This window comes from Pseudophryne corroboree, chromosome 10 (assembly GCF_028390025.1).
Source record: "Pseudophryne corroboree isolate aPseCor3 chromosome 10, aPseCor3.hap2, whole genome shotgun sequence".
NCBI lineage: Eukaryota > Metazoa > Chordata > Amphibia > Anura > Myobatrachidae > Pseudophryne > Pseudophryne corroboree.
Genome location: NC_086453.1, coordinates 211,640,128 through 211,665,226, shown reverse-complemented (window position 1 = coordinate 211,665,226; position 25,099 = coordinate 211,640,128). Strand labels below are relative to the sequence as shown.

Here is a 25,099-nt window from a genome sequence, read left to right as displayed (position 1 = left end):
TGTCACTAGGACGTCTACCGCTACTGCCTGAGGGTCCCTTGACCTGGCACAATACCTCCGAAGCTTCTTGTTGAGGCGTGACTCCATCTTGTCTATTTGAGGAAGTCCCCAAAGACTTGTTATCTTTGCAAAGACCTCTTGATGAAGTCCCCACTCTCCTGGATGGAGATCGTGTCTGCTGAGGAAGTCTGCTTCCCAGTTGTCCACTCCCGGTATGAAGACTGCGGACAGAACACTTACGTGATTTTCCGCGCAGCGCAGAATCCTGGTGGCTTCCGCCATTGCCACTCTGCTCCTTGTCCCGCCTTGGCGGTTTACATGAGCCACGGCTGTGACGTTGTCTGATTGAATCAGAACTGGTAGGTCGCGAAGAAGATACTCTGCTTGTCGTAGGCCGTTGTATATGGCCCTCAATTCCAGCACGTTGATGTGTAGACAAGCCTCCTGGCTTGACCAAAGACCCTGAAAATTTCTTCCTTTTGTGACTGCTCCCCATCCTCGGAGGCTCGCGTCCGTGGTCACCAGAACCCAGTCTTGAATGCCGAACATGCGACCCTCTAGAAGGGGAGCACTCTGCAGCCACCACAGGAGAGACACCCTGGCCCTGGGGGACAGGCTTATCTTTTGATGTAGCTGCAGATGGGACCATGACCACTTGTCCAGAAGGTCCCACTGAAACGTCCTCGCATGGTACCTGCCGAAGGGGATGGCCTCGTAGGCTGCCACAATTTTTCCCAGAACTCGAGTGCATTGATGAACAGACACTCTTTTTGGTTTTAGCAGGTCCCTGACCATGTTCTGGAGATCCTGGGCTTTTTCCATTGGTAGAAAAACCCTCTTCTGTTCCGTGTCCAGAATCATGCCTAGGAATGATAGTCGAGTCGTTGGAATCAACTGTGACTTTGGCAGATTGAGAATCCAACCGTGTTGTTGTAACATTCTCAGGGAGAGCGACACGCTTTTCAGCAATTGATCTCTCGATCTCGCCTTTATCAGGAGATCGTCCAAGTACGGGATAATTGTGACTCCCTGCCTGCGCAGGAGCACCATCATTTCCGCCATCACTTTGGTGAAAATCCTCAGGGCCGTGGAAAGCCCAAACGGCAACGTCTGAAACTGGTAATGACAGTCCTGTACCGCGAACCTCAGGTACTCCTGATGAGGAGGAAATATGGGGACATGAAAGTAGGCATCCTTCACGTCCAGCGACACCATAAAATCCCCTCCTTCCAGACTGGATATCACAGCCCGGAGTGATTCCATCTTGAATTTGAACTTTTTCAAGTACAGGTTTAGGGATTTTAGATTTAAAATGGGTCTGACCGAACCATCCGGCTTCGGGACCACGAACAGGGTTGAATAGTACCCTTTTCCCTGTTGGACTAGGGGAACCTTGACAATCACTTGCTGTTGATACAGCTTTTGAATTGCATCTAATACTACTTCCCACTCCGGGGATGAGGCTGGCAAGGCCGACTTGAAAAATCGGCGAGGGGGCACCTCTTCGAACTCCAGTTTGTAACCTTGGGATACAATTTCCAACACCCAAGGATCCACGTCTGACAGAACCCAGACCTGGCTGAAGAGTCGAAGACGTGCCCCCACCAGCGCGGAATTCCTCACTGGAGCCCCAGCGTCATGCGGTGGATTTAGCAGAAGCCGGGGAGGACTTCTGCTCCTGGGAACTTGCCGAAGCAGGTGCTCTCTTACCTCTACCCTTACCTCTGGCAAGGAAAGAGGAGCCCCGACCTCTTCTGGACTTATGCGACCGAAAGGACTGCATCTGATATTGTGGAGTTTTCTTTTGCTGTGGGGGAACAAAAGGCAAAAATGTAGATTTACCCGTGGTAGCTGTGGAAACCAGATCCGCGAGACCATCCCCAAACAAAACTTCACCCTTGTAAGGTAAAACCTCCATATGCTTCTTCGAGTCGGCATCACCCGACCATTGGCGGGTCCACAGAGCTCGTCTCGCCGAACTGCCATGGCGTTGGCTCTGGAACCAAGCAGCCCCACGTCTCTTTGAGCGTCTCTCATATATAAGACTGCGTCTTTAATGTGACCTAAAGTCAGTAAAATGGTATCCTTGTCCAGGGTATCAATGTCAGCTAATAAGGTATCTGTCCACGCTGCCACTGCGTTACAAACCCATGCCGATGCTATTGCCGGCCTGAGCAAAGCACCCGTATGTGTATAAATAGATTTTAAGGTAGTTTCCTGTCAACGATCCGCAGGATCCTTGAGGGCTGCGGTGTCTGGAGATGGTAGCGCCACCTTCCTGAAAAGACGCGTTAAAGCCTTGTCTCATCATAGTCGACACTGGAGTCAGAATCCGTGTCGGTATCAGTGTCTGCTATTCGGGATAGGTGACGCTTTTGAGACCCTGACGGGCCCTGTGACCCAGTCAAATCCGTGGATTGACTCCCTGCTGTTTCCCTGGACTCAGCTTTGTCCATTCTCTTACGTAATAAGGTCACATTTGCATTTAAAATATTCCACATATCATACCAATCATGAGTCGGCGTGGCCGACGGACACCACAATCATCTGCTCCACCTCCTCCTTGGATGAGCCTTCCGCTTCAGACATGCCGATACACGCGTACCGACACCCCCACACACACAGGGATATATCTATAAGGGGACAGTTCCCCAACAAGGCCCTTTGGAGAGACAGAGAGAGAGTATGCCAACACACACCCAGCGCCAACTGACAATGGAACCAATTCACAGATAAAGTGCTCTTATATATATTAACTGTGATATACACTCACTGCGCCTACATGTGCCCCCCCCCCCCCTCTTTTTCAGCCCTGTATCACCGTTCAGCAGGGGAGAGTCCGGGCAGCCAGCTTCTCTGCAGATCACTGTGGAGAAAATGGCGCTGGTTAGTGCTGTGAGACCAAGCTCCGCCCCCTCAGCGGCGGGCTTCGGTCCCACTCAAATGTACAAATAATGGCGGGGAATGTATATATCTACTGCCTCCGCAGCCCATATATTAAAAATGCCAGTCCAGAGGTTTATATTGCTGCCCAGGGCGCCCCCCCTGCGCCCTGCACCCATCAGTGCCTGTCAGTGTGTGTAATGTGTGGGAGCAATGGCGCGCAGCATTACCACTGCGCGCTTACCTTAGGGAAGATCTGAAGTCTTCTGCCGCCTTTGAAGTCTTCTTTCTTCTTATCATCACCCGGCTTCTATCTTCCGGCTCTGTGATGAGGACGGCGGCGCGGCTCTGGGACGAACGGCGGGGGGAGACCTGCGTTCCGATCCGTCTGGAGCTAATGGTGTCCAGTAGCCTAAGAAGCAGATCCTATCACTTAAGTAGGTCTGCTTCTCTCTCCTCAGTCCCATGATGCAGGGAGCCTGTTGCCAGCAGTGCTCCCTGAAAATAAAAAACCTAACAAAATTCTTTTATCAGAGAAACTCAGGAGAGCTCCCCTGTAGTGCACCCATTCTCCTCTGGGCACAGAATCTAACTGAGGTCTGGAGGAGAGGCATAGAGGGAGGAGCCAGTGCACACCCATACTAAAAGTTCTTTATGGTGCCCATGTCTCCTGCGGAGCCCGTCTATACCCCATGGTCCTTACGGAGTCCCCAGCATCCTCTAGGATGTAAGAGAAATTAAAATGATATAGGCATGGTCATGTAGAGGGTCAGCAATATAACCTAAAATAGTTTCTATCTTAGGAACAATGGTTTTATTGATATACTGTATGCAAACTTGTGCATAAAGAAAGTTTCAATAAATGGCAAATAAAGATACACAAATGAAACCTTAAGGGCCCTACACACTTATATATATTTTATTGCGATATGGGCGATACCGTTGAAAAATGAACGATATATCGCTCATATCGTTCAGTCTGGAGTCATCAATGCTGATCGATGCGCGTCCCTGCTGTCGTCCATCGATGGTCTATCATTGTATATCATTGCAAACCAATTTGGACAATATTGATGTTTGCAATGTCAAATCGTTCATACAAATCGTTCAGTGTGTATGCAAAAAATCGTTAATCGATCATATCGTTCATCGTTCAAATTGCCCAAATCGACAAGTGTGTAGGGCCCTTAAGACTTGGGGCTACTTTTTAAATCCTCACGAAAATGATCTACAAACTCAAAACTACAGATGTCACAAAGTACTTTTCTACCAGTAACATGCGATACTTTTATATTACACGCTTTACTTGCACAATTTTAATAAGCATTAATAAACTGATACTTCATGTATTTTAAATGAAAGAAAAACATGAGCCCTGTGGTTATTACGGCTCGTGAGCCAGAAGCAGAGTGCACACAATGACATGAAGTAATGAACAAGTGGAAGGACGAGATCACTGAGCCATATAATAAATCCTTGATGTGTTCTCTCACCGCCTGATACCCAAAGGCCTCTTTAATAGCTTTCAAATAGCTTTAGGCACGAAGACATTTAAAAAAATAAAATTTTACCACCACGGGCCCAATAATTAAATTACAGTTCCTGACACAGCCACTCATTGGGTTTACAGGTTACTCTCACAGGCCGATGCACAACTTACTTCCATCTGTTTCTCCAGGGGGGGTGTCGCCTTCGTCACCTGTGATCGGCTCCTGGAAAGGCATGACCGAATCCTGTTACACAGACACAAGTTACAGGTTACACTTCCTGCTGGTTGACAGACATTCACAATCAAAGCAAAAAAAAAAAAAAAACGAAAGAAAGAAAAACAAGGAAGAAAAATCTTCTCTGACTTTCTCTAGTGATGCTAGATACTGTATTAATGTGCTGGTCTTATCATGACAATGAATAGCTCAAAACATCTTCAAATCTTTCAGAAGAGGTTCATGCTCTGGCAGATATAAGAACAGGAGCAGGACGTGGGCTGCATCTTAACCGCTATGTCTGCTCCTTAACAGGACTCATCAAGGAGGCTTGTGTTCAGATGGATGATCTGCGCACATCTTGATTATTAATGTACTCTTAACCCCATACAGTTCTTTAAAAGGCAATGTGTCTGCAGAGACTGCACAAAGCCAAATACATCTAAAAATGAGCATTGTAAAAGCATCAGGCTTATTATATTGACGCGGACTTAAAGGGCCACTAAACCAGAAAAAATAAGCCCAAAAAATGTATTAAACAAAAGGACCAATTCACAAGGGTGGCAGGGGGTGAGCGGAACTGCCGAACAGCATAAAGCGCTAACCAATTACCAATAGACTAGATGCTGAAAGAGAAATGGCGATGGTGTACTCTACAAGTAATATCCTTTAGAACACACATTACATAGTAGCCTAAGCTACCTTTTATTAGAGAGTCCCGAGAGTTAAATTCTAAATACACAGGCTGATTACAGGGGAAAGCACTTCTTACCATGCACTCACAATTTCCTCTATGACCATACCAAAAGCCCATACAGAGGACACCTTCACATTGTTATATATACATATTATATATATATATATATATATATATATATATTATATATACACACACACACATATACACACATTTTTTAAATACACTGCTCAAAAAAATAAAGGGAACACTAAAATAACACATCCTAGATCTGAATGAATGAAATATTCTAATTAAATACTTTGTTCTTTACATAGTTGAATGTGCTGACAACAAAGTCACACAAAAATTATCAGTGGAAATCAAATTTATTAACCTATGGAGGTCTTGATTTGGAGTCACACTCAAAATTAAAGTGGAAAAACACACTACAGGCTGATCCAACTTTGATGTAATGTCCTTAAAACAAGTCAAAATGAGGCTCAGTAGTGTGTGTGGCCTCCACGTGCCTGTATGACCTCCCTACAACGCCTGGGCATGCTCCTGATGAGGTGGCGGATGGTCTCCTAAGGGATCTCCTCCCAGACCTGGACTCAAGCATCCGCCAACTCCTGGACAGTCTGTGGTGCAACGTGGCGTTGGTGGATGGAGCGAGACATGATGTCCCAGATGTGCTCAATTGGATTCAGGTCTGGGGAACGGGCGGGCCAGTCCATAGCATCAACGCCTTCGTCTTGCAGGAACTGTTGACACACTCCAGCCACATGAGGTCTAGCATTGTCTTGCATTAGGAGGAACCCAGGGCCAACCGCACCAGCATATGGTCTCACAAGGGGTCTGAGGATCTCATCTCAGTACCTAATGGCAGTCAGGCTACCTCTAGCGAGCACATGGAGGGCTGTGCGGCCCCCCAAAGAAATGCCACCCCACACCATTACTGACCCACTACCAAACCGGTCATGCTAGAGGATGTTGCAGGCAGCAGAACGTTCTCCTTGGCGTCTCCAGACTCTGTCACATGTGCTCAGTGATCACCTGCTTTCATCTGTGAAGAGCACAGGGCGCCAGAGGCGAATTTGCCAATCTTGGTGTTCTCTGGCAAATGCCAAACGTCCTGCACGGTGTTGGGCTGTAAGCTCAACCCCCACCTGTGGACGTCGGGCCCTCATACCATTCTCATGGAGTCTGTTTCTGATCGTTTGAGTAGACACATGCACATTTGTGGCTTGCTGGAGGTCATTTTGCAGGGCTCTGGCAGTGCTCCTCCTGTTCCTCCTTGCACAAAGGCAGAGGTAGCGGTCCTGCTGCTGGGTTGTTGCCCTCCTACGGCCTCCTCCACGTCTCCTGATGTACTGGCCTGTCTCCTGGTAGCGCCTCCATGCTCTGGACACTACGCTGACAGACACAGCAAACCTTCTTGCCACAGCTCGCATTGATGTGCCATCATGGATGAGCTGCACTACCTGAGCCACTTGTGTGGGTTGTAGACTCCGTCTCATGCTACCACTAGAGTGAAAGCACCGCCAGCTTTCAAAAGTGACCAAAACATCAGCCAGAAAGCATAGGAGCTGAGAAGTGGTCTGTGGTCACCACCTGCAGAACAACTCCTTTACTGGGGGTGTCTTGCTAATTGCCTATAATTCCCACCTGTTGTCTATTCCATTTGCACAACAGCATGTGAAATTGATTGTCAATCAGTGTTGCTTCCTAAGTGGACAGTTTGATTTCACAGAAGTGTGATTGACTTGGAGTTACATTGTGTTGTTTAAGTGTTCCCTTTATTTTTTTGAGCAGTGTATATATATATATATATATATATATATATATATATATATATATATACACACACACACACAGAAATATACATATACACACACACAGTTTTAGGCAGATGTGTAAAAAATGCTGCAAAGAAAGAATGGTTTAAAAAAAATAGAATTTTAATACCTACCGGTAAATCCTTTTCTCTTAGTCCGTAGAGGATGCTGGGGATGCTTCAAGAACCATGGGGTGTAGACGGGATCCGCAGGAGACATGGGCACACTTTAAGACTTTGAATGGGTGTGAACTGGCTCCTCCCTCTATGCCCCTCCTCCAGACTCCAGTTATAGGAACTGTGCCCAGGGAGACGGACATTTCGAGGAAAGAATTTATTGTCAAACCACGATGAGCATTTTACCAGCTCACATCTCCAATATGCCGCAGAACGTGGCATTCAATAGAACACCAGCCAACGACATGAAAAATATGCAGCAATACGCTGACATAAAACATAACACAACCTGTGTGTGTAAACACAACCAGTAGCAGCATGACGCATGCTATGGCCTGAATATCGTCAGCAGCAGGCTGACTTCAACAAAACAAACCATGTGTGTAAACATACCCAATGCCTGCAGATACAGTACGCACTGGGACGGGCGCCCAGCATCCTCTACGGACTAAGAGAAAAGGATTTACTGGTAGGTATTAAAATCCTATTTTCTCATACGTCCTAGAGGATGCTGGGGATGCTTCAAGAACCATGGGGTTTATACCAAAGCTCTAGAATGGGCGGGAGAGTGCGGATGACTCTGCAGCACCGATTGACCAAACAAGAGGTCCCCATCAGCCAGGGTATCAAACTTGTAAACTTCGCAAAAGTGTTTGATCCCGACCAAATAGCAGCTTGGTAAAGCTGTAATTCCGAGACCCCTCGGCAGCCGCCCAGGATGAGCCCACCTTTCTGGTAAAATGGGCCTTCACCGATTTTGGCAATGGCAAACCTGCCGTAGAATGAGCCTGCTGAATCGTATTACAGATCCAGCGTGCAATCGTCTGCTTGAAAGCAGGAGCCCCAATCTTGTTGGGAGCCCACAGGACAAACAGAGCCTCTGTTTTCCTAATCTGAGCCATTCTGGCGACATAGATTTATAAAGCTCTGACTACATCAAGAGACTTCGATTCCGCCAAGGCGTCAGTAGCCACTGGCACCACCACAGGCTGGTTTACGTGAAACGATGAAACCACTTTTAGCAGAAATTGCTGACGAGTTCTCAACTCCGCTCTATCTGCATGGAAGATTAAATAGGGGCTTTTGTGAGACAAAGTCGCCAATTCAGACACCCGCCTTGCGGATACCAAGGTCAACAGCATGACTACTTTCCAAGTAAGGAATTTCAACTTAACCTTACGTAAAGGTTCGAACCAATGAGAATTTTAGGAACTGCAATACCACATTAAGATCCCATGGTGCCACCAGGGGCACAAATGGAGGTTGGATGTGCATCACGCCCTTCACGAAGGTCTGAACTTCCGGAAGGGAGGCCAATTCTTTGTTGAAAGAAAATAGATAAGGCCGAAATTTGTACTTTAACGGAGCCTAACTTTAGGTCCGCATCCACACCTGCTTGCAACAAATGGAGCAAACGCCCCAGCTGAAATTCTTCCGTAGGAGCCTTCTTGGATTCACACCAAGACACATACTTCCTCCAAATACGGTGGTAAAGCTTCACCATTACTCCTTTCCTAGCCTGAAGCAATGTGGGAATGACTTCACTGGGAATACCCTTTCGGGCTAGGATATGGCGTTCAACCGCCATGCCGTCAAACGCAGCCACGGTAAGTTTTGATACACGCCCGGTCCTTGCTGTAACAGGTCCTCTCGTAGAGGAAGAGGCCAGGGATCTTCTATGAGTAAGTCTTGAAGATCTGGATACCAAGCCCTCCTTGGCTAGACCGGAACAATGAGGATCGCCTGAACCTTTGTTCTTCTTATGTTTATCACCTTTGGAAAGAGTGAAAGTGGAGGGAACACATAGACCGACTGAAACACCCACGGTGTCACGAGGGCGTCCACCGCTATTGCTTGAGTGTCCCTTGACCTGGAACAACATCCCTGAAGTTTCTTGTTGAGGCGAGACGCCATCATGTCTAATTGAGGAATTCCCCAAAGATTTGTCATTTCTGTGAAAACTTCTTCATGAAGACCTCACTCTCCTGGATGGAGATCGTGTCTGCTGAGGAAGTCTATTTCTCAGTTGTCAACACCCGGAACGTAGACCGCTAATAGAGCGTTTACATTCCTTTCCGCCCAGCGAAAAACTTTTGTGGCTTCTGCCATTGCCGCTTTGCTCCTCGTTCTGCACTAGCGGCTTACTTACGCCACTGCTGTTAAGTCGTCCGACAGAATTAAGACGGGCTGATCGCGAAGAAGATGTTCCGTTGTAAATAGCTCTTAATTCCAGAATGCTTATTGCAGACAAGCTTTCCGGCTTGAGCTTTTCCCCTGGAAATTCTTCCCCTGGAAAGACTGCTCCCCAGCCTCGGAGACTTGTATCCATGGACACCAGGATCTAATCCTGGATCCCAAACCTTCGTCCCTCTAGGAGGTGAGAACTGTGAAGCCACCACAGGAGAGATATCCTGGTCCTGGAAAATAGGATTATTTTCCGGTGCATGTGCAGGTGAGACCCGGACCACATGTCCAACTGGTCCCGCAAAAACCACTCTGGCATTTGACCTGCTCACCGAATGGCCTCGTAGGCCGCAACCATTTTCTTCTTCATCAACGGAACGTATTGATGGGTTTACACTGTTGCAAATCTGATCCGACTCTGGATCCTCAGATGTCTTTCGACTGGAAAAAACAAACTCTCAACAGTTCAGTATCTAATCTTATTCCGAACTCCGACATCCGCGTCATTGGGATCAACAGCGATTCTCTGTGTTGAAGAACTGTCAGAGAGAAACAACGATTTGTACCACTTGTTTCTTTACCTCGCCGTAGTCAGGAGAGCGTCCCAGTACAGTACATAATGGCTCTTACTATTGAAGGAAAACCATCATACTGCCATCACTCCGGTGAAATGGCAATGACAATCCTGAATAGCAAACCCAGGTATTTTACAGGTTGGAGATCCCTGCCCTGAGAGATTCCATCTTGTAGTTCAACTTCTTAAGTAGAAATCCTTTTGGGATTGTTCTGACCGAGCTGTTCGGGCTCAGAAGCACGAAAAAGCTTGAATAACAGCTTTTTTTTCTTTTTTTCTGACAGGGACAGCAGGACAATGTCCTGATCCTGACCCAACTCTTATATGGCGTCGCATACTACCTCCCCGTCCAGAGGAGAATCGGTAAGATCTATTTGAAATATCAGTGAGAGGAATCATCTGGAAACTCCAGTATGTCCCCCTTTGGACTCTATCCTTAACTCACTGGTCCAAGTCCATTCCAGGACTGACTGAAGAGTATTAGACGAGTTCCCACCGGTGTGGGCTCCCGCAAGATAGACCTAGCGACATGCGGTGGATGTGGTAGAAACAGAGGACGATATCTGCTTCTGCGAACTTGAAAAGGCTGCAGACCTCTTACCTTTTCACCTTCCTCTACCTGCAAAGAAGGAGAAAAAACGGTATCCAACCGGTCAAAATGACTGCATCCTACAAAAATGCGTCACCAACCGTTGTGAGGGAACATAGCTCAAGAAGGTAGACTTACCAGTGGTATCTGCCGAGATCAACTTAACAAAGCCATCCCCAAACCAGGTTACACCTTCATAGGGAAGATACTCCAGTATTTCTCGGAGTCAGCCTCAGCATTCCCTTGTTGAATCCACAACGCCCTCCTAGTCGAGACCGCCATGGAATTGGCCCGCGAACCCAAGAGTCCCATACCTCTTATAGTCGCACGGCAGCATGCTGCAATGTTCTAGATAAGACCCAACTTAAGGAGTATCCCCTCTCTCTCCAGGGTAATTATATCGGATGACAAGGTAACCGACCATTTCTGAATACAAGCACTCCCCCATGCGTATGTAATGCAAATATCATCAAAGCATATAATAAAAATGTCACTTAGCTTCCTGTATACGATCCTTGTGACAGGGTCCCATGCAGAACAGGGGTTGACTTTCACTTTATTCTATCCACGGCGGGAAAAGAATAAACACTCGGACTCCTCGTGAGGATTTGAGACCATCTTGTCACGGCTGACCTACAGCTTTATCAACAGAGCGACCAGCACATGAGAAGGAATAACTTTACTTCAGCATTCATTATAAATTGTAATATGAATATACACATTTAAATACACATATACACACAAATATCTATATAAATATATCTCACATAGATACTTTTGTCAGGAACAGCAGGGTCCCCAGTGACGTTAATACGTTCCTAATGTGTATGAATCATGTACTGAATGCCGATGTTGTGGATCTGATCAGGAAACATCATGGTCGACATAAGAAATAGTACTTGTGTCGATATCAGGGAGTAGTAACTGTGCAAAATAACATTCTTGCGACCCCGAGGGGTCTGAGGGAAATATATTATTAATATTACTACGTCTGTGTTCGAGTCACAGATCTATGCAACCGTACCATACATACAGTATATATATACATACAGGTATAGATATCTGAAATGCATCACATTATCATGTCAATTTTTTTTTACCCAGTCAGATAGTCGGTGCCGACAGGGACACCCACACACGCCTGTGTCTCCCATATAGTTTTCTCATTGGAAAGCATACATCTTCTGACATGTTGACACTTATATACATGAACCAAGTACCATCAGGAGTCGGCAGTGCCGACAGACATTCCCATAGCCGTTTGTGGCAGAGCCCTCAGCCTCAGACATGCCGACTGTAAGGAATAGACCCAGTACTTTCTGTCAGGGAAACACAGCAGACGTTTTATCAGCTCTATTTACACCATATTCATTATACATATTGTACTAAACAACTGTGCCCCCCCCCCCCCCCCGTTTTTCACTGTGACCCGTTCAGCAGTGCTTTATTGGCAGGGCCAGCGTTTTTGAGGAGAAAATGGCACTGGATCGAGCTGTGAGGGCTAAGCCACGCCCCCTTAATGGCGCGCTTCAGCCCCGCTATTTTCTATATATTTATACTGGCGGGAGTCTGTATTAGGTGCCCAGGCACTTAATAACTCTCTTGCCAGTTTGTGTCTGAGGTATACATGCTGCCCAGGGCGCCCCCCCCCCTGCGCCCTGCACCCTTGTAGTGCCGCTCGTGTGTGGGAGCAATGGCGCGCAGCGCGCCCGATGCGCAGTACCTCAGAATCACAAAGTCTTCTGCCGTCACTGAAGTCTTCTGTTCTTCCTTTACTCACCCGGCTTCTTTCTTCTGGCTCTGCGAGGGGGTGACGGCGCGGCTCCGGGAACGAGCAGCTACACGAACCAAGTGATCAGACCCTCTGGAGCTAATGGTGGCCAGTATCCTAAGAAGCAGAGCCTTTGAACTCAGAGAAGTAGGTCTGCTTCTCTCCCCTCAGTCCCACGATGCAGGGAGACTGTTGCCAGCAGTGCTCCCTGAAAATAATAAACCTAACAAAGTCTTTTCCAAGAAACTCAGTAGAGCTCCTCAGTGTATGACCAGTCTCACTGGGCACAGAATCTAACTGGAGTCTGGAGGAGGGGCATAGAGGGAGGAGCCAGTTCACACCCATTCAAAGTCTTAAAGTGTGCCCATGTCTCCTGCGGATCCCGTCTATACCCCATGGTTCTTGAAGCATCCCCAGCATCCTCTAGGACGTATGAGAAAAATAGTTTATTTTGATCTATTAACAAAACGCAAAGTGAATGAACAGAAGATACATTTAAAACAAATCAATATTTCAATATCTAAATCAGATCACCCTTTGCCGTCAAAACAGCAACAATTCTTCTAGGTACACTTGCACACAGTTTTTGAAGGAACTTGGCAGGGAGGTTGTTCCAAACATCTTGAAGAACTAACCACAGATCGTCTGTGGATGTAGGCTTGCTCAAATCCTTCTGTCTCTTCTTGTAATCCCAGATAGACTTGATGATGTTGAGATCAGGGCTCTGTGGGTGCCATATTATCACTTCCAGGACTCCTTGTTCTTCTTTATGCTGAAGATAGTGGTTATATGTTTGGGGTCGTTGTCCTGCTGCAGAATAAAGACGCCTCCCGGATGGTACTGCACGATGGATAAGTACCTCCCTGTATTTCTCAGCATTAAGGACACCATTAATCCTGACCAAATCCCCAACTCCATTTGTTGAAATGCAACCCGAAACTTGCAAGGAACCTGCAGACACTCATCATTGTACCGCTCTCCAGCAGTATAATGAAGGCAAATGGCGGTCACACAAAATATTGATTTGATTCAGATTTCTCTTCTGTTCATTCACGTTGCTAATTGATAACAAAAAAAAACTATTAACGCTTCTACTTTTAAAAGCATTCTTACTATGTGGCATTTTTTTCCACACAAAAACATATACCCACACACACCTGTCTACCTGGCATAAATATGTATATTAGATTTACTGCTCTATTTTTTATGCAAGGAGAGGAAAAGTTGAAAAAAGGTCCATAAAATTATATATGCAAATCTATATTAATATACAACTAGGAAAATGTCAGCATATTGCTGCTTAATTAAAAATGACTGTTACAAGATTAGTATACCCAAATACACAATTTGGCTTAAAAGTTAAGTTAATAAAAGCTTAAACTACACATATGTAAAGGTTTCAGAAGCTACTCGGAACTAAAAGATATTGCAGCTGTGATTGTGGAGGGAGATACCTAACATACAGCAGGCTTCCCTGTGTAAGTCTGCATAGCAATTTTAAATAAAATGTGAATAAGACAACTTCATTCAAGAGAAAGTTTACATACATCTGTGAACATTAGTGTTTTTTTATGTACTGCAACTTGAGTGTTAGGTTTCATAAAGGTCCCACGCTCATTCATCATTGGTGCCAGCTTGTTTATACATGCAAGCCAATATGGACAATATCGTCCATATTAGCTTGCAGGGCTATGAGGCCGGGTGACAGGGGGAGTCACCCCGTCTGCTGTATCGGCAGGTGCGTAGGGCCCAGAAAGGCCCATACACTCTAGAAAAGTGGTTCTCAAACTCGGGCCTCAGGACCCCACACAGTTCACGTTTTCCATGTCACCCAGCAGGTGCAGTGTGTATCACCAACTGTCGCTTTTGAAAAATCTGCAGGTGACCTGCAAAACATGAACCGTGTGGGGTCCTGAGGACCGACTTTGAGAATCTGTGCACTAGAAGATATGAAAGATGAAAGATATTGGTGAACAATTTCCCTTGAGCTCCCAGGTATAGATCATGAAAGATATCGTGCATACACACTGAATAATTTTATGGAAGATAGGAAAGACAAAAGATACTGGCTAAATCTTCTGGAACACCTCATTTAAATAAAGGGCTGGCATTAAAACATGCACACACAACATTGCTGGGTGCATGCATTAAGGGCCCTACACACTTGCCGATGTGTGCGGCCGACATTAACAATCTCGTTCAGTAATGAACGAGAAATTGTGCATATCTCTCAGTGTGTAGACCGCGCATCGTTCATTGTTGGTGCCGGGTCGTTTATGCCTGGAAGCCAATATGGACAATATTGTCCATATTACCATGCAGTGCTATGGGGCTGGGTGACGTCAGGGAGAGAAGAAAGGGGTTTCTGAACAATATCTTTCAAAATACCTTCTAGTGTGTATGGGCTTAAGATTGGTCACTGCTGGGGCATGGCCTGGAGGTTGTGTGAGCAGGCTGCTATTCTGGTGAGCTCCCAGGGACCTGGGAGTTTTTTTATAATAAAACAGCCTCCTCACGATTATTACCCACCCTGTGTGCCTGGATCGACTTCCTAACGGGTTGGAGCAGGTGAGGAGTACGAGCTGCGGAATCGGGGAGCCGGTTTCCTGGCTCCCGCGGATTGCGGCCTACTCGTCACCCTGAAGCCGGGGACTAAATTTCTATACTAACCCCAGCCGGGGGGTCGGCCTTCCAGGGACGTCGGACGGACCTGCCTGCACCCTGTCCCTTGCTGGGACATCACTACCAACAACCCGGCAGTCCTTGCTGGCTGGCGGGGGAGATCCGGGACCGGATCGGGGCCGAGACGCGCGCTCCGGAGCGCGGGCGGCGGCCATTTTGCGGAGGCCGAACGAGAGGAGGCGAGGCGGCGGTGACCCGGAGGAGACGTCGGGCGGCCCTAGGGGGTAAGAGACTGCAGCGTTGGCCCCACGGAGGTGACTGTATCTCTCCCCCCCGGGTGCTTTTGCCGGATACCAGCGGCGCACTGCTGCGGAGGACTGCGGGCCCGGCCGGAGCTCCCCCCCCGCCCCCCCCCCCCGCCTGTCAGAGAGACAACAAGCAGCAAACATAACCGACGCCCCCCCCCCCCTGTTCATCTGGGGTCTGGGGTTAGCTGGGCCGCTCCCAGGGGTACAGACCCCCCTGATCCAAGCTACCCCACCGGCCTACCTGTAGATACCCGAGGGACCTGTGCGCCCCGGCCCCTCTGCGAGTCCGCCCGCGGCTCTGGGTGGCTCATTGGACGGTGCGGGTGGTCGTCACGGAGTTCTACGACCTGCAGTCGCCCCACGTTAGACCTGGAAGCCGTGAGGAAGAAGCCCAGACTAGCACTGCGGTGGGGGCGAATACGACTGACCGGGTCACCCAACCCTGTAGACGCATCCCCCATTTGTCGGGGCCCCTCTATGGTGTCTGAGCAGTACTCCTGGTTTTGCACGTGGAAATACCAAGAATCTCCTTTCTCCAAGTTATAATATCCCTCCGGGGATCCCTGGGCTTGATCTTAATCTTCTACAACCGGCGGCCCGATCCTGATTGTACCTGGGGGGCCTGGGGTGCGGGACTGGAGTTCCCCCCCCAATGCTTTGTATGCACACAGAAGAAGATGGCTAGTCGCATAGCCCTGTCGGCCCTGCTCATGCCAATGTAAAACAAGCAGTTTCTCCTACCCATGCCAATATCTACGTGACATCTTGATGATCCCGGAGACAGCGGAGCCTCCAAATTTTCCTATTTAAGTGATTGGAACCGTCGACCTATCTCTCTCAGGCCTTAGTATGCCTTCCAGACGCAGCAAGCCATCAAAGCCCGCACAGCAGCTTTCATTTTTCAAATCATCTCCAAGGATGTCGGGCTCTAAAACCACCGGGTCCTCTACGACAGATACAATCCCGCAAACTCCCCCCTCCCTGGAAGTGCCCCCTTCCACTTCCATAGCTGCCACGAGCCTGGACAATGTCAAAGATGGAGATGCTCTAACTGTGGGCACTATGAAACTACTTCTGTCTCGCTTCAAGGAGGACGTGGCAGCGGAATTTCGTACCACATTAACGGCGTGTCAACAATCCATAGATGACCTAGGTGGCCGCACTGACCATTTGGAAACTAAAATGGAGGAGGTCGTGGGGTCCCATAAGAGCCTGCTAGACTCCCATGACGCCTTGGAGGCGGAGGTGAAGCTTTTGCGGGACAAAGTCACAGATCTGGAGGACAGATCGCGTCCAAGCAATCTTAAATTGCGTGGAGTCCCCGAGTCTGTGTCACACAGCAGTTTACACGACTATGCCGTGGCCCTATTTAAAGCTCTATTACCCCAGTCCCCTTCGGCAGATCTCCTTATCGACCGAATACACCGGTTGCCAAAGGCTAGAGCGGCACCAGGGGACGCGCCCAGAGATGTCCTAATGAAAATGCACTACTTCCACGTTAAGGAGGCCTTACTAAAAGCATAGAGACCGACGTCAGACACATCTTCAGCCCTTAAAGGCCTTCAACTATTCGGAGACTTGTCTGCAGCCACTCTCTACAAACGGCGTTCCTTTCACCCTATCACGGCAGCTCTCAGGAAGGCGGATATCCCTTATCGCTGGGGTTTCCCCACCAAGCTGCTGATTCACCGAGATGGCTCCACTGTCTCTATTTCTTCCGCAGATGAAGGAGCAAAGTTGCTCAAATCGTGGAACATTGCAGAACCCTCTGCGGACTCCTCACCCCGTCGACTTCAGCAGGACTGGTCTTCGGTGAAGTGAGGTGGCCTGCGCGGGATCGGAAAGCTTCCAAATATGCTACCTCTCTACTCCTCTCTGGTGGCTCTCCGGTTATGGTGTTGGCACTGCCAGCTTTACCTCTACCCTTGTTCGGGAGAGCGTGATGTGCCGGGGGAGGCGTTGAATGTAGCGGGCGATCAGTCCGTGTTTCAGAAGTATTCTTAGAATTGCATACTGTACTTTACTGGCTGCCTAGTTTGTTCTTTTTTCTTTCTTACAGGCGAGGTACCTGGCGCTCCCCCGGACATGGTGGGCCCCTACCAAAATGAATCTGTTGATATAACTCAGGAGCTTGATATGAAGGGTGAGCCGCTGGAGAGTCCCTAATGATTCTACTGATTTCAATGTTGGTTTCTATGCCCTGTTTCCAGGTTGGACTGTTTTTGTTATGCATTTTATGTTCTTCATGTTCTATTTACAAACATGGGTATTTACATGCCCTAATAGTATCAAGATGTTCATGTGTTCTGTATAGTTTACAGTGTAAAGTATGGCAACGGGTAGGTGCTATGCCACTAACCCCTCCTTTAGCCTACACAGCCGCCTTATTATCGCGACTGGTTATGATCTCAAGAGAGATCAATTCAGTTTTGTTTTTTTTATTTTTTTTCTGTCTACCTTCCTGTTCCCAGATATGTTCCCCCCCCCCTTTCAGGTATATCAGTTTAAGCACGGAAATTGCTCAACGGAATTATCAGTCTTAGTTGCAATGGATTATGGTTAACATAATCTCTATTAATGCCAAAGGGCTCAATTCTCCCCATAAACGAAGAGTAGCCTTGAATTTTTTTCATAAGCTCAAGGCACATGTGGTAGCAGTACAAGAGACCCACTTTCAGAGTCAAAATCCCCCCTCCTTCACTAATTCACGCTATCCCCACTGTTATATGGCAAATGGACCCGCCAAGAAAGCTGGCGTGGCTCTTCTTATAGCACAACATTGCTCGTTTGTTCTGTCCAATAAATATGAGGACCCAGACGGGAGATATTTAATTTTAGTGGGCAAACTGGATAATGTAGAGACCACTTTGGTCTCTTGCTATGCACCCAATGCCAAACAAATTCCATTTCTTAGAACCTTCTGTAGAACTCTCAAGGAACATACTAAGGGAGCCCTTTTGATTTTAGGTGATTTTAATATGGTACTGGACCCTACTGTTGACCGCTCTCGTCCGACCCGGACCCTTCGTAGCAGTCCAACCCAGGATCCCGCAGGTAAATTTGGTCAACTGCTAGCTGAGTACGCATTGTATGACGTATGGAGGGCTAAACATCCGACAGAACGGGATTACACTTTCTATTCTCACGTACATGGGCCCTCATTCCGAATTGATCGGTCGCAAGGCGAATTTAGCAGAGTTACACACGCTAAGCCGCCGCCTACTGGGAGTGTATCTTAGCATCTTAAAATTGCGACCGATGTATTCGCAATATTGCGATCACAAACTACTTAGCAGTTTTAGAGTAGCTCCACACTTACTCTGCCTGTGCGATCAGTTCAGTGCTTGTCGTTCCTGGTTTGACGTCACAAACACACCCAGCGTTCGCCCAACCACTCCCCCGTTTCTCCGGCCACTCCTGCGTTTTTTCCGGAAACGGTAGCGTTTTCAGCCACACGCCCATAAAACGCCGTGTTTCCGCCCAGTAACACCCATTTCCTGTCAATCACATTACGATCGCCGGAGCGAGGAAAAAGCCGTGAGTAAAAATACTATCTTCATAGCAAAGATACTTGGCGCAGTCGCAATGCGAATATTGCGCATGCGCACTAAGCGGAATTTCACTGCGATGCGATGAAAAATACCGAGCGAACGACTCGGAATGAGGGCCATAGTTCGTACTCTCGAATAGACTTAGCATTAGCTGATAAATGGACACTAGCGGCTATTAGCAAGATAGACATATTACCTATGTCCTGGTCGGATCACTCACCGCTTATGGTTGTTTGGGATACCACTAAAAGGGTGGTCCCTCATGCCCCCTGGAGAATGGGCCAATATTTACTGGCCCACCCTGAGGCTCTTCAGGCCATCCAGCAATCTCTGGATTTATATTTGTCCACTAACTGCCCCGGGGACACATCTGTCTTCACCCATTGGTGTTCTCTGAAAGCCGTGATTAGAGGCTTTGCAATTCAAAGTGCGGCTAGACTTAAACGCGATTATAGGAAGAGACACGCCTCGTCCGAAAGAGAGGCCGCCCGGTTAGAAGCTGCACATAAAATTAGCCCCGATAATAAATCTCTTTATAAACAACTTCTTAGTGCCCGTGACAAAGTAAACACCTTTGCCTTAACCGAAGTTCACCGCAACCTGCAGCGGCTAAATCAAAAATACTATAGGCTGGGTAATAGGGCGGGACGGTTATTGGCGCGTAAATTGAGAGGGCGTAGAGCCAAGGAACGCATACATGCTATTCATACATCTTCTGGAGTCAAAGTAACTGATCCGGTTGAGATAGCAAATGCGTTTGCTGAATATTATTCGCAGCTGTATTACCTTAGAGATGACTCTGGTACCCCTCAGCCCACTCTGGCAGATATTACCGGATTCTTGGACGGGTTGTCGCTCCCCATTATAGACTCCCAGACCCGCAAATCCCTCAACATTCCCTGGTCACTCGACGAAGTCGAAGCAGCCATTGATTCCTGTCCAGTTAATAAAGCCCCCGGCCCGGATGGGTACCCCTCCAGCTTCTACAAAACATTCAAATCAACCCTTGCCCCACTCTTAACGTCAGTCTATAATGAAGCCAATGACTCCACATGTTTCCCGAAAGAGATGTTAGAGGCTCGAATAGTTACCATCCCTAAGCCAGGAAAATCCCCTACGGTGGTTCAGAATTACCGCCCAATAGCATTGTTGAACACCGACCTTAAATTGTTCGCCAAGATGGTTGCAAATAGGATTTCCCCTCTCCTGCCTAGTTTGATTAACCCTGATCAGGTGGGTTTTGTTCTGGGCAGGCAAGCGTCAGATAACACACGTAGGGTTATTAACCTGATTGACCGCTGCCAGGCCCGGAGCGAACCCCTCTTGCTTCTCTCCCTGGATGCAGAAAAAGCAATCGATAGGCTCCATTGGGATTATTTAAGGGTTACCCTGGGTCATTTTGGATTTGCGGGTAGGATACTTGACTCTATTTTTGCTTTGTACTCCTCGCCTTCGGCTTCGGTTTTCACCAATGGGTGCAACTCCTCTTTATTTAATATTACTAATGGGACCCGGCAGGGATGCCCACTATCACCCCTTATTTTTGTACTAGCTGTGGAACCGCTGGCAGAGCGAATCAGGGTGTCAGACTCAATTGTGGGTCCAGAGGTGGGAGGGACACCACATAAAATCTGTCTTTTTGCGGATGATATCTTGGTATGTCTTAGAGAGCCTGAAACGTCCTTACCCCATTTACATTCTCTTTTAGACTCTTATGCAGCGGTCTCTTACTACAAACTGAACGCTACTAAGACTGAGGCCCTCCCCTTGAATATTTCTGACAGTGCTCTTAGTCGTCTAAAGAACGACTATAAATATGCGTGGCAACTTAGATCGCTTAAATATCTGGGTGTTCATTTATCTAGGGGGCGGGACTTAATGGGGTGCAACTATGACCCGCTGTTTCGTGCATTTGAATTATTAATTAAAGACTGGATGATGCAGGAGGTCTCCTGGGTCGGACGGGTGGCGGCAGCAAAGATGGTCCTCTTACCAAAATTGATGTACCTCTTTCGTACCATCCCTAGGGCTTTCCCTAAAGACGTTTGTAACAGATTCAATCGTCTATTAACTAAATATATATGGGGGGGCTTAAAGCCGAAAGTAGCGAAATCCACATTGACTGCGTCAAAAGGTGCCGGGGGAGTAGCATATCCAGACTTGGAAAGATACCATATCGCTTGTTTGCTCACCCAAGCTAGAGATTGGTTCACCCAGGGCAATGTTAAACCGTGGGTATCCCTGGAACAAGACGCAATATCCCCCTACACACTATCGGATTTGTTATGGTTGCCCTTCAAATCAATCCCAGTTAGAGTTGCCGAGTGCTCCGCAGTTCACGCAACCTTGCTGGCATGGAAGGAAGTATCTAAGTCTTTCCCTCCTGGTGCTTTGCCCTCCCCCAAACTGTCCCTCCACGCTATAGCCCTATTGATCCCAGATTTGCAATTACACCACTGGCGAACCTTGGGTCTCACCACTCTGAAAGATGTCCTCCGAGATGGCGCCTTAGCCCCCTTCTCCCTACTCCAAGAACAATTTCAGGTACCCAAACAAGACTTTCATAAATATCTACAATTGCGGCATTGGCTTCAAAGCTGCTCTCCAAGTCGGGTCCCACATACTGATCCCCCTAAAATACTGATGTCACTTCTAGTACCCAGAGGCAACAGGGGAGGCATTTCCAGATGGTACCAGCATCTTGTGACCGAGTCTCACCATAGGGTCTTCCCTGCACAGACTAAATGGGAAAAAGACCTCCCTGCAGTCTTTACGGAAGATATCTGGAAATATATCTTTAAATCTTGTTTTAGAATTTCCAAATGTGTAAATCATTGTGAAATGTATTACAAACTGGTCCATAGGGTATATTTAACGCCGGACCGTTTACACAAAATCTGGCCTGATGTCTCCGCTAGTTGCTGGAGAAACTGTGGGATGGTGAGAGATATTTTACATATTTTTTGGTTATGTCCGGTAATCCGGGCGCTCTGGAGGGAAGTGTTCCTTTTCATCTCCCACATATTAGGAGTGGTCCTTGTGCCTGACCCCCTCTTGGCACACTCTCACTATTATGAGAAGGAGATGTCCAGCGGTGATAGATACATTCTAGGCCATATCCTCATAGCTTCTAAAGCCGCCATTGCCTCCAAATGGAAGTCTGCGGTCATCCCCAATATTTCAATGATAGAAAATAGTGTCCATCAACATTATGTGTTTGAGACAGCAGAGGGCAATTGTTCTCCAGGAAATACCTCTATTAGTAAGAAATGGATTAAATGGTCCCTTTATAAAAAGGGGTTTAGGCCAGAAGGGTGCATACAGTGCTACAGCTGACATTCCAGACCTCTCTGTGCTTTGCTCCCCGGTACATACCGGACACTGATTTACTAAGTGATGCAGACCTCTTATCTTTCACTATACTGGATTCTATTGATGTATTACGATATCCCTGATACGTACTCCCCCCCCCCCCCCCCCCATGTCTTTATTAGTTCTGCTTTGTATGTGTCTCCCCTCCCTCCTCCTGTTTTTTATTTACCGATCTAAATGTATATGTACATGTAATCTGTTTGAAAACTCAATAAAAATTTAATATTAAAAAAAAAAAAAAAGATTGGTCACTGCTACTGTAAATTTTTCTAGCATCCATTTTCCATCCAAAGGCCCAAGGTTTCATCTCACAGAACTTCTTCCACAACCAAAACTCTGCTGATGAAGCCAATGTGAAAGATCTATAGCAGAGATTTTGCCTCTGTGAACATGCAGCTGGACACAACAGCACAGAAAAGCTGTCCATGCAGTCCAGGCCATATGACAAAGAAAGCAGAATTCAGAGATTTGTCTTACACTGGCTGCAGCAAAGTTGTTCAAGAGCGGATAACAAGGAACTCTGTTTGCACTCAAAGTTCCGTCTCCACTCTCATGGGTTGCCATGGTAACAATTGGTACTGGGCAGAGAAAGTCACGATTGTAAGTGGAACTGGAGTGTAAAAAATGAGACGCTTTCTTCATTTGGGGAAATACATGTAAATATATTAACCAGAATGCTCTGATAAGCACAAAGCTTGGTAATAGGTGACTTAATTGCTGGAACTTGTGTATAGAGTCTTAATTCATGGTCCAACTATTTCATAAAATAACACACTGATGCATTCGGCTTGTTGGCAATGCAGAAAAAAAATAGAAGTCACACACTGCCACAGGCTTCTAAACTTATCAGCGCTTTCATCAGTTGCTGGGAAACCACACAAAATGAATCGGTATTTGAAAATCTTATTTCATGCTCTGATACTGGAAGCAATGTAAGCATTTTCTAAGACTAATAGGAAAAAAAAGTAATAACAATATGTGGTTTATTGGTCAAACCAACACATACTGTAGTTCCTAATCACTAACAAGATAAAAAGGATGAACTACACATAGTAAGATCTGGTCAATAGGCCACTAGAAGAAAAGCTGAACAGAAATTATTTGAACTAGATCTGATGCATCTTGGCTTACGTTCATCCCCAGACTACAGAATATACAGCCACTTATAAAAAGCATATCTGCATAGCTTAGGTACAGAGCCATAACAGAGAATGCAATGTACAGGATCTCTGCTTGCAGTGTTAGGCTGGGTACATGCTATAACAACTTGCCAGTGGGCACGCCATCTCACCGAAAGAGTTGCCAATTCAGGTAAGCATATACACTTACCGACTGGCCACTCAATGTGTTGGCCCTCACATCACATTTGAATTTGCCTGTCTGGCTTTGATGTCAGTCCCTGCAGTAAGTGTACAGGCGAACGGCGGGTTGCCTGTACAAAAGCCAGATGCGCAGATATATCTGCAGATATATTGGGCAGCGGCTGTGTTGCAGGTCCAGCGCAATACGTCTGTGAAGGACATTGTTCACAGACATGTCAGATATACCATCTGTTCGATCTAAAGGACGACAAATGGACCCATTATCTTGTGCATACACACTTATGGTGCCCATACACTTGTGAGATAATCGGTGCTAACCTTCGATTTCGACCACATCTGTGAGAGAAATGGAAGGATTGTATGCACATTTTAAGTACCTTGCGACGCGATGCGCAGGCACGCTGGTCGAATCTCACGTCTCAAGATAGTATGTGCTGCACTTAATATTTATCGAATCGCAGTGCGATCACATGTGTTTTTAAAAACACATGCTATATAACGCACTGCGATGTGCGATGGGCACCCGCCGAGAGCGGATGGAGGCTGCTCCCACTCGGCGGTGATGTGCACATCACGTGATTACCATGTGATCTATCGCATGGTAATCACTTTGGCAGTTCAGGTGCGATTGCACCTGAACTTCCGGTGCCATGCCCCGCAGGACATCGCACAAGTGTATGGGCACCATAACTAATGCATCGCCTGATATGTCTGGCAGCAGAGTCATTTAAATATGCCCGACCACTTGTGATATCATATCATCAATAGCTGTTGCTGCAGACCTATCGTGTGGTTGGCTGTACACACAGTCACATATACTGATAGATCTGCAAGATACATCAACATCAGCTGTGCTGCAGGGCCGATGCAACATGTATATGAATGTCATTCACAAACATATCTGTTGTACTCACAAAATAACATTCATTGATATACTGTATAGTGTGTACCCAACATTACAGCCAAGCATTTACAATTGTTCATCTGTGCAGTCTTTGTCATGCTCTCTCCTTCCAGGTCTCTCATCTCATTCTTGCTCCCTTTCCTATTCCAATCACGTCAATCACAATCCCTTTCCTCGGCCGACGATCATCCTCCATTCCGCTCTGTATCCTTCCAGAGCACAGACATTAACCATGGGCCTAATTCGGAGATGCCGATGTTTCCTCTGCTGATCCATAATCAGCAAAATGCGCATGCGTCCAAGCCACACTGTGCACGCTTATTGATGTCGCTCGCTGTGAGGATTTATCAGCAAAGTGATTGACAGTCGGGAAGCATTTGGGGGATGTAGCAGGTGTATCATGGCTGTTTTCAGGCATCTATGCCTATAACTGTGATCCCGTACACAGTGAACATGGCACCTGCTTCTCAATACAAGCGGCCATTCTGTGCGACCATAGAGCTAGATCGAAGCATCTACAAGTGACGACGCGGCGGTGCATGAAGATGCTGATATTTGCAAGGTTGCCTGTGGGTGTCTCATTCAGTTCTCAGGCGTCAGCAGCAGTAGCTGCAAATGCATCAGTG

At 47.1% G+C, this 25,099-nt stretch overlaps 1 protein-coding gene across 7 annotated transcripts in view; it reads right to left on the bottom strand.

The window, feature by feature from the left end:
- PRKCZ (protein kinase C zeta) overlaps positions 1–25,099 on the bottom strand; it is a 646,661-nt gene that overhangs the window by 137,517 nt on the left and 484,045 nt on the right. For 6 of the 7 annotated variants that reach the window (XM_063943062.1, XM_063943065.1, XM_063943066.1 and 3 more), the window contains one exon: positions 4,544–4,616. In XM_063943062.1, the coding sequence (XP_063799132.1) occupies positions 4,544–4,616 (73 nt within the window). The remainder of the gene's footprint in view (positions 1–4,543; positions 4,617–25,099) is intronic. The other variant, XM_063943064.1, reaches the window with a different exon arrangement.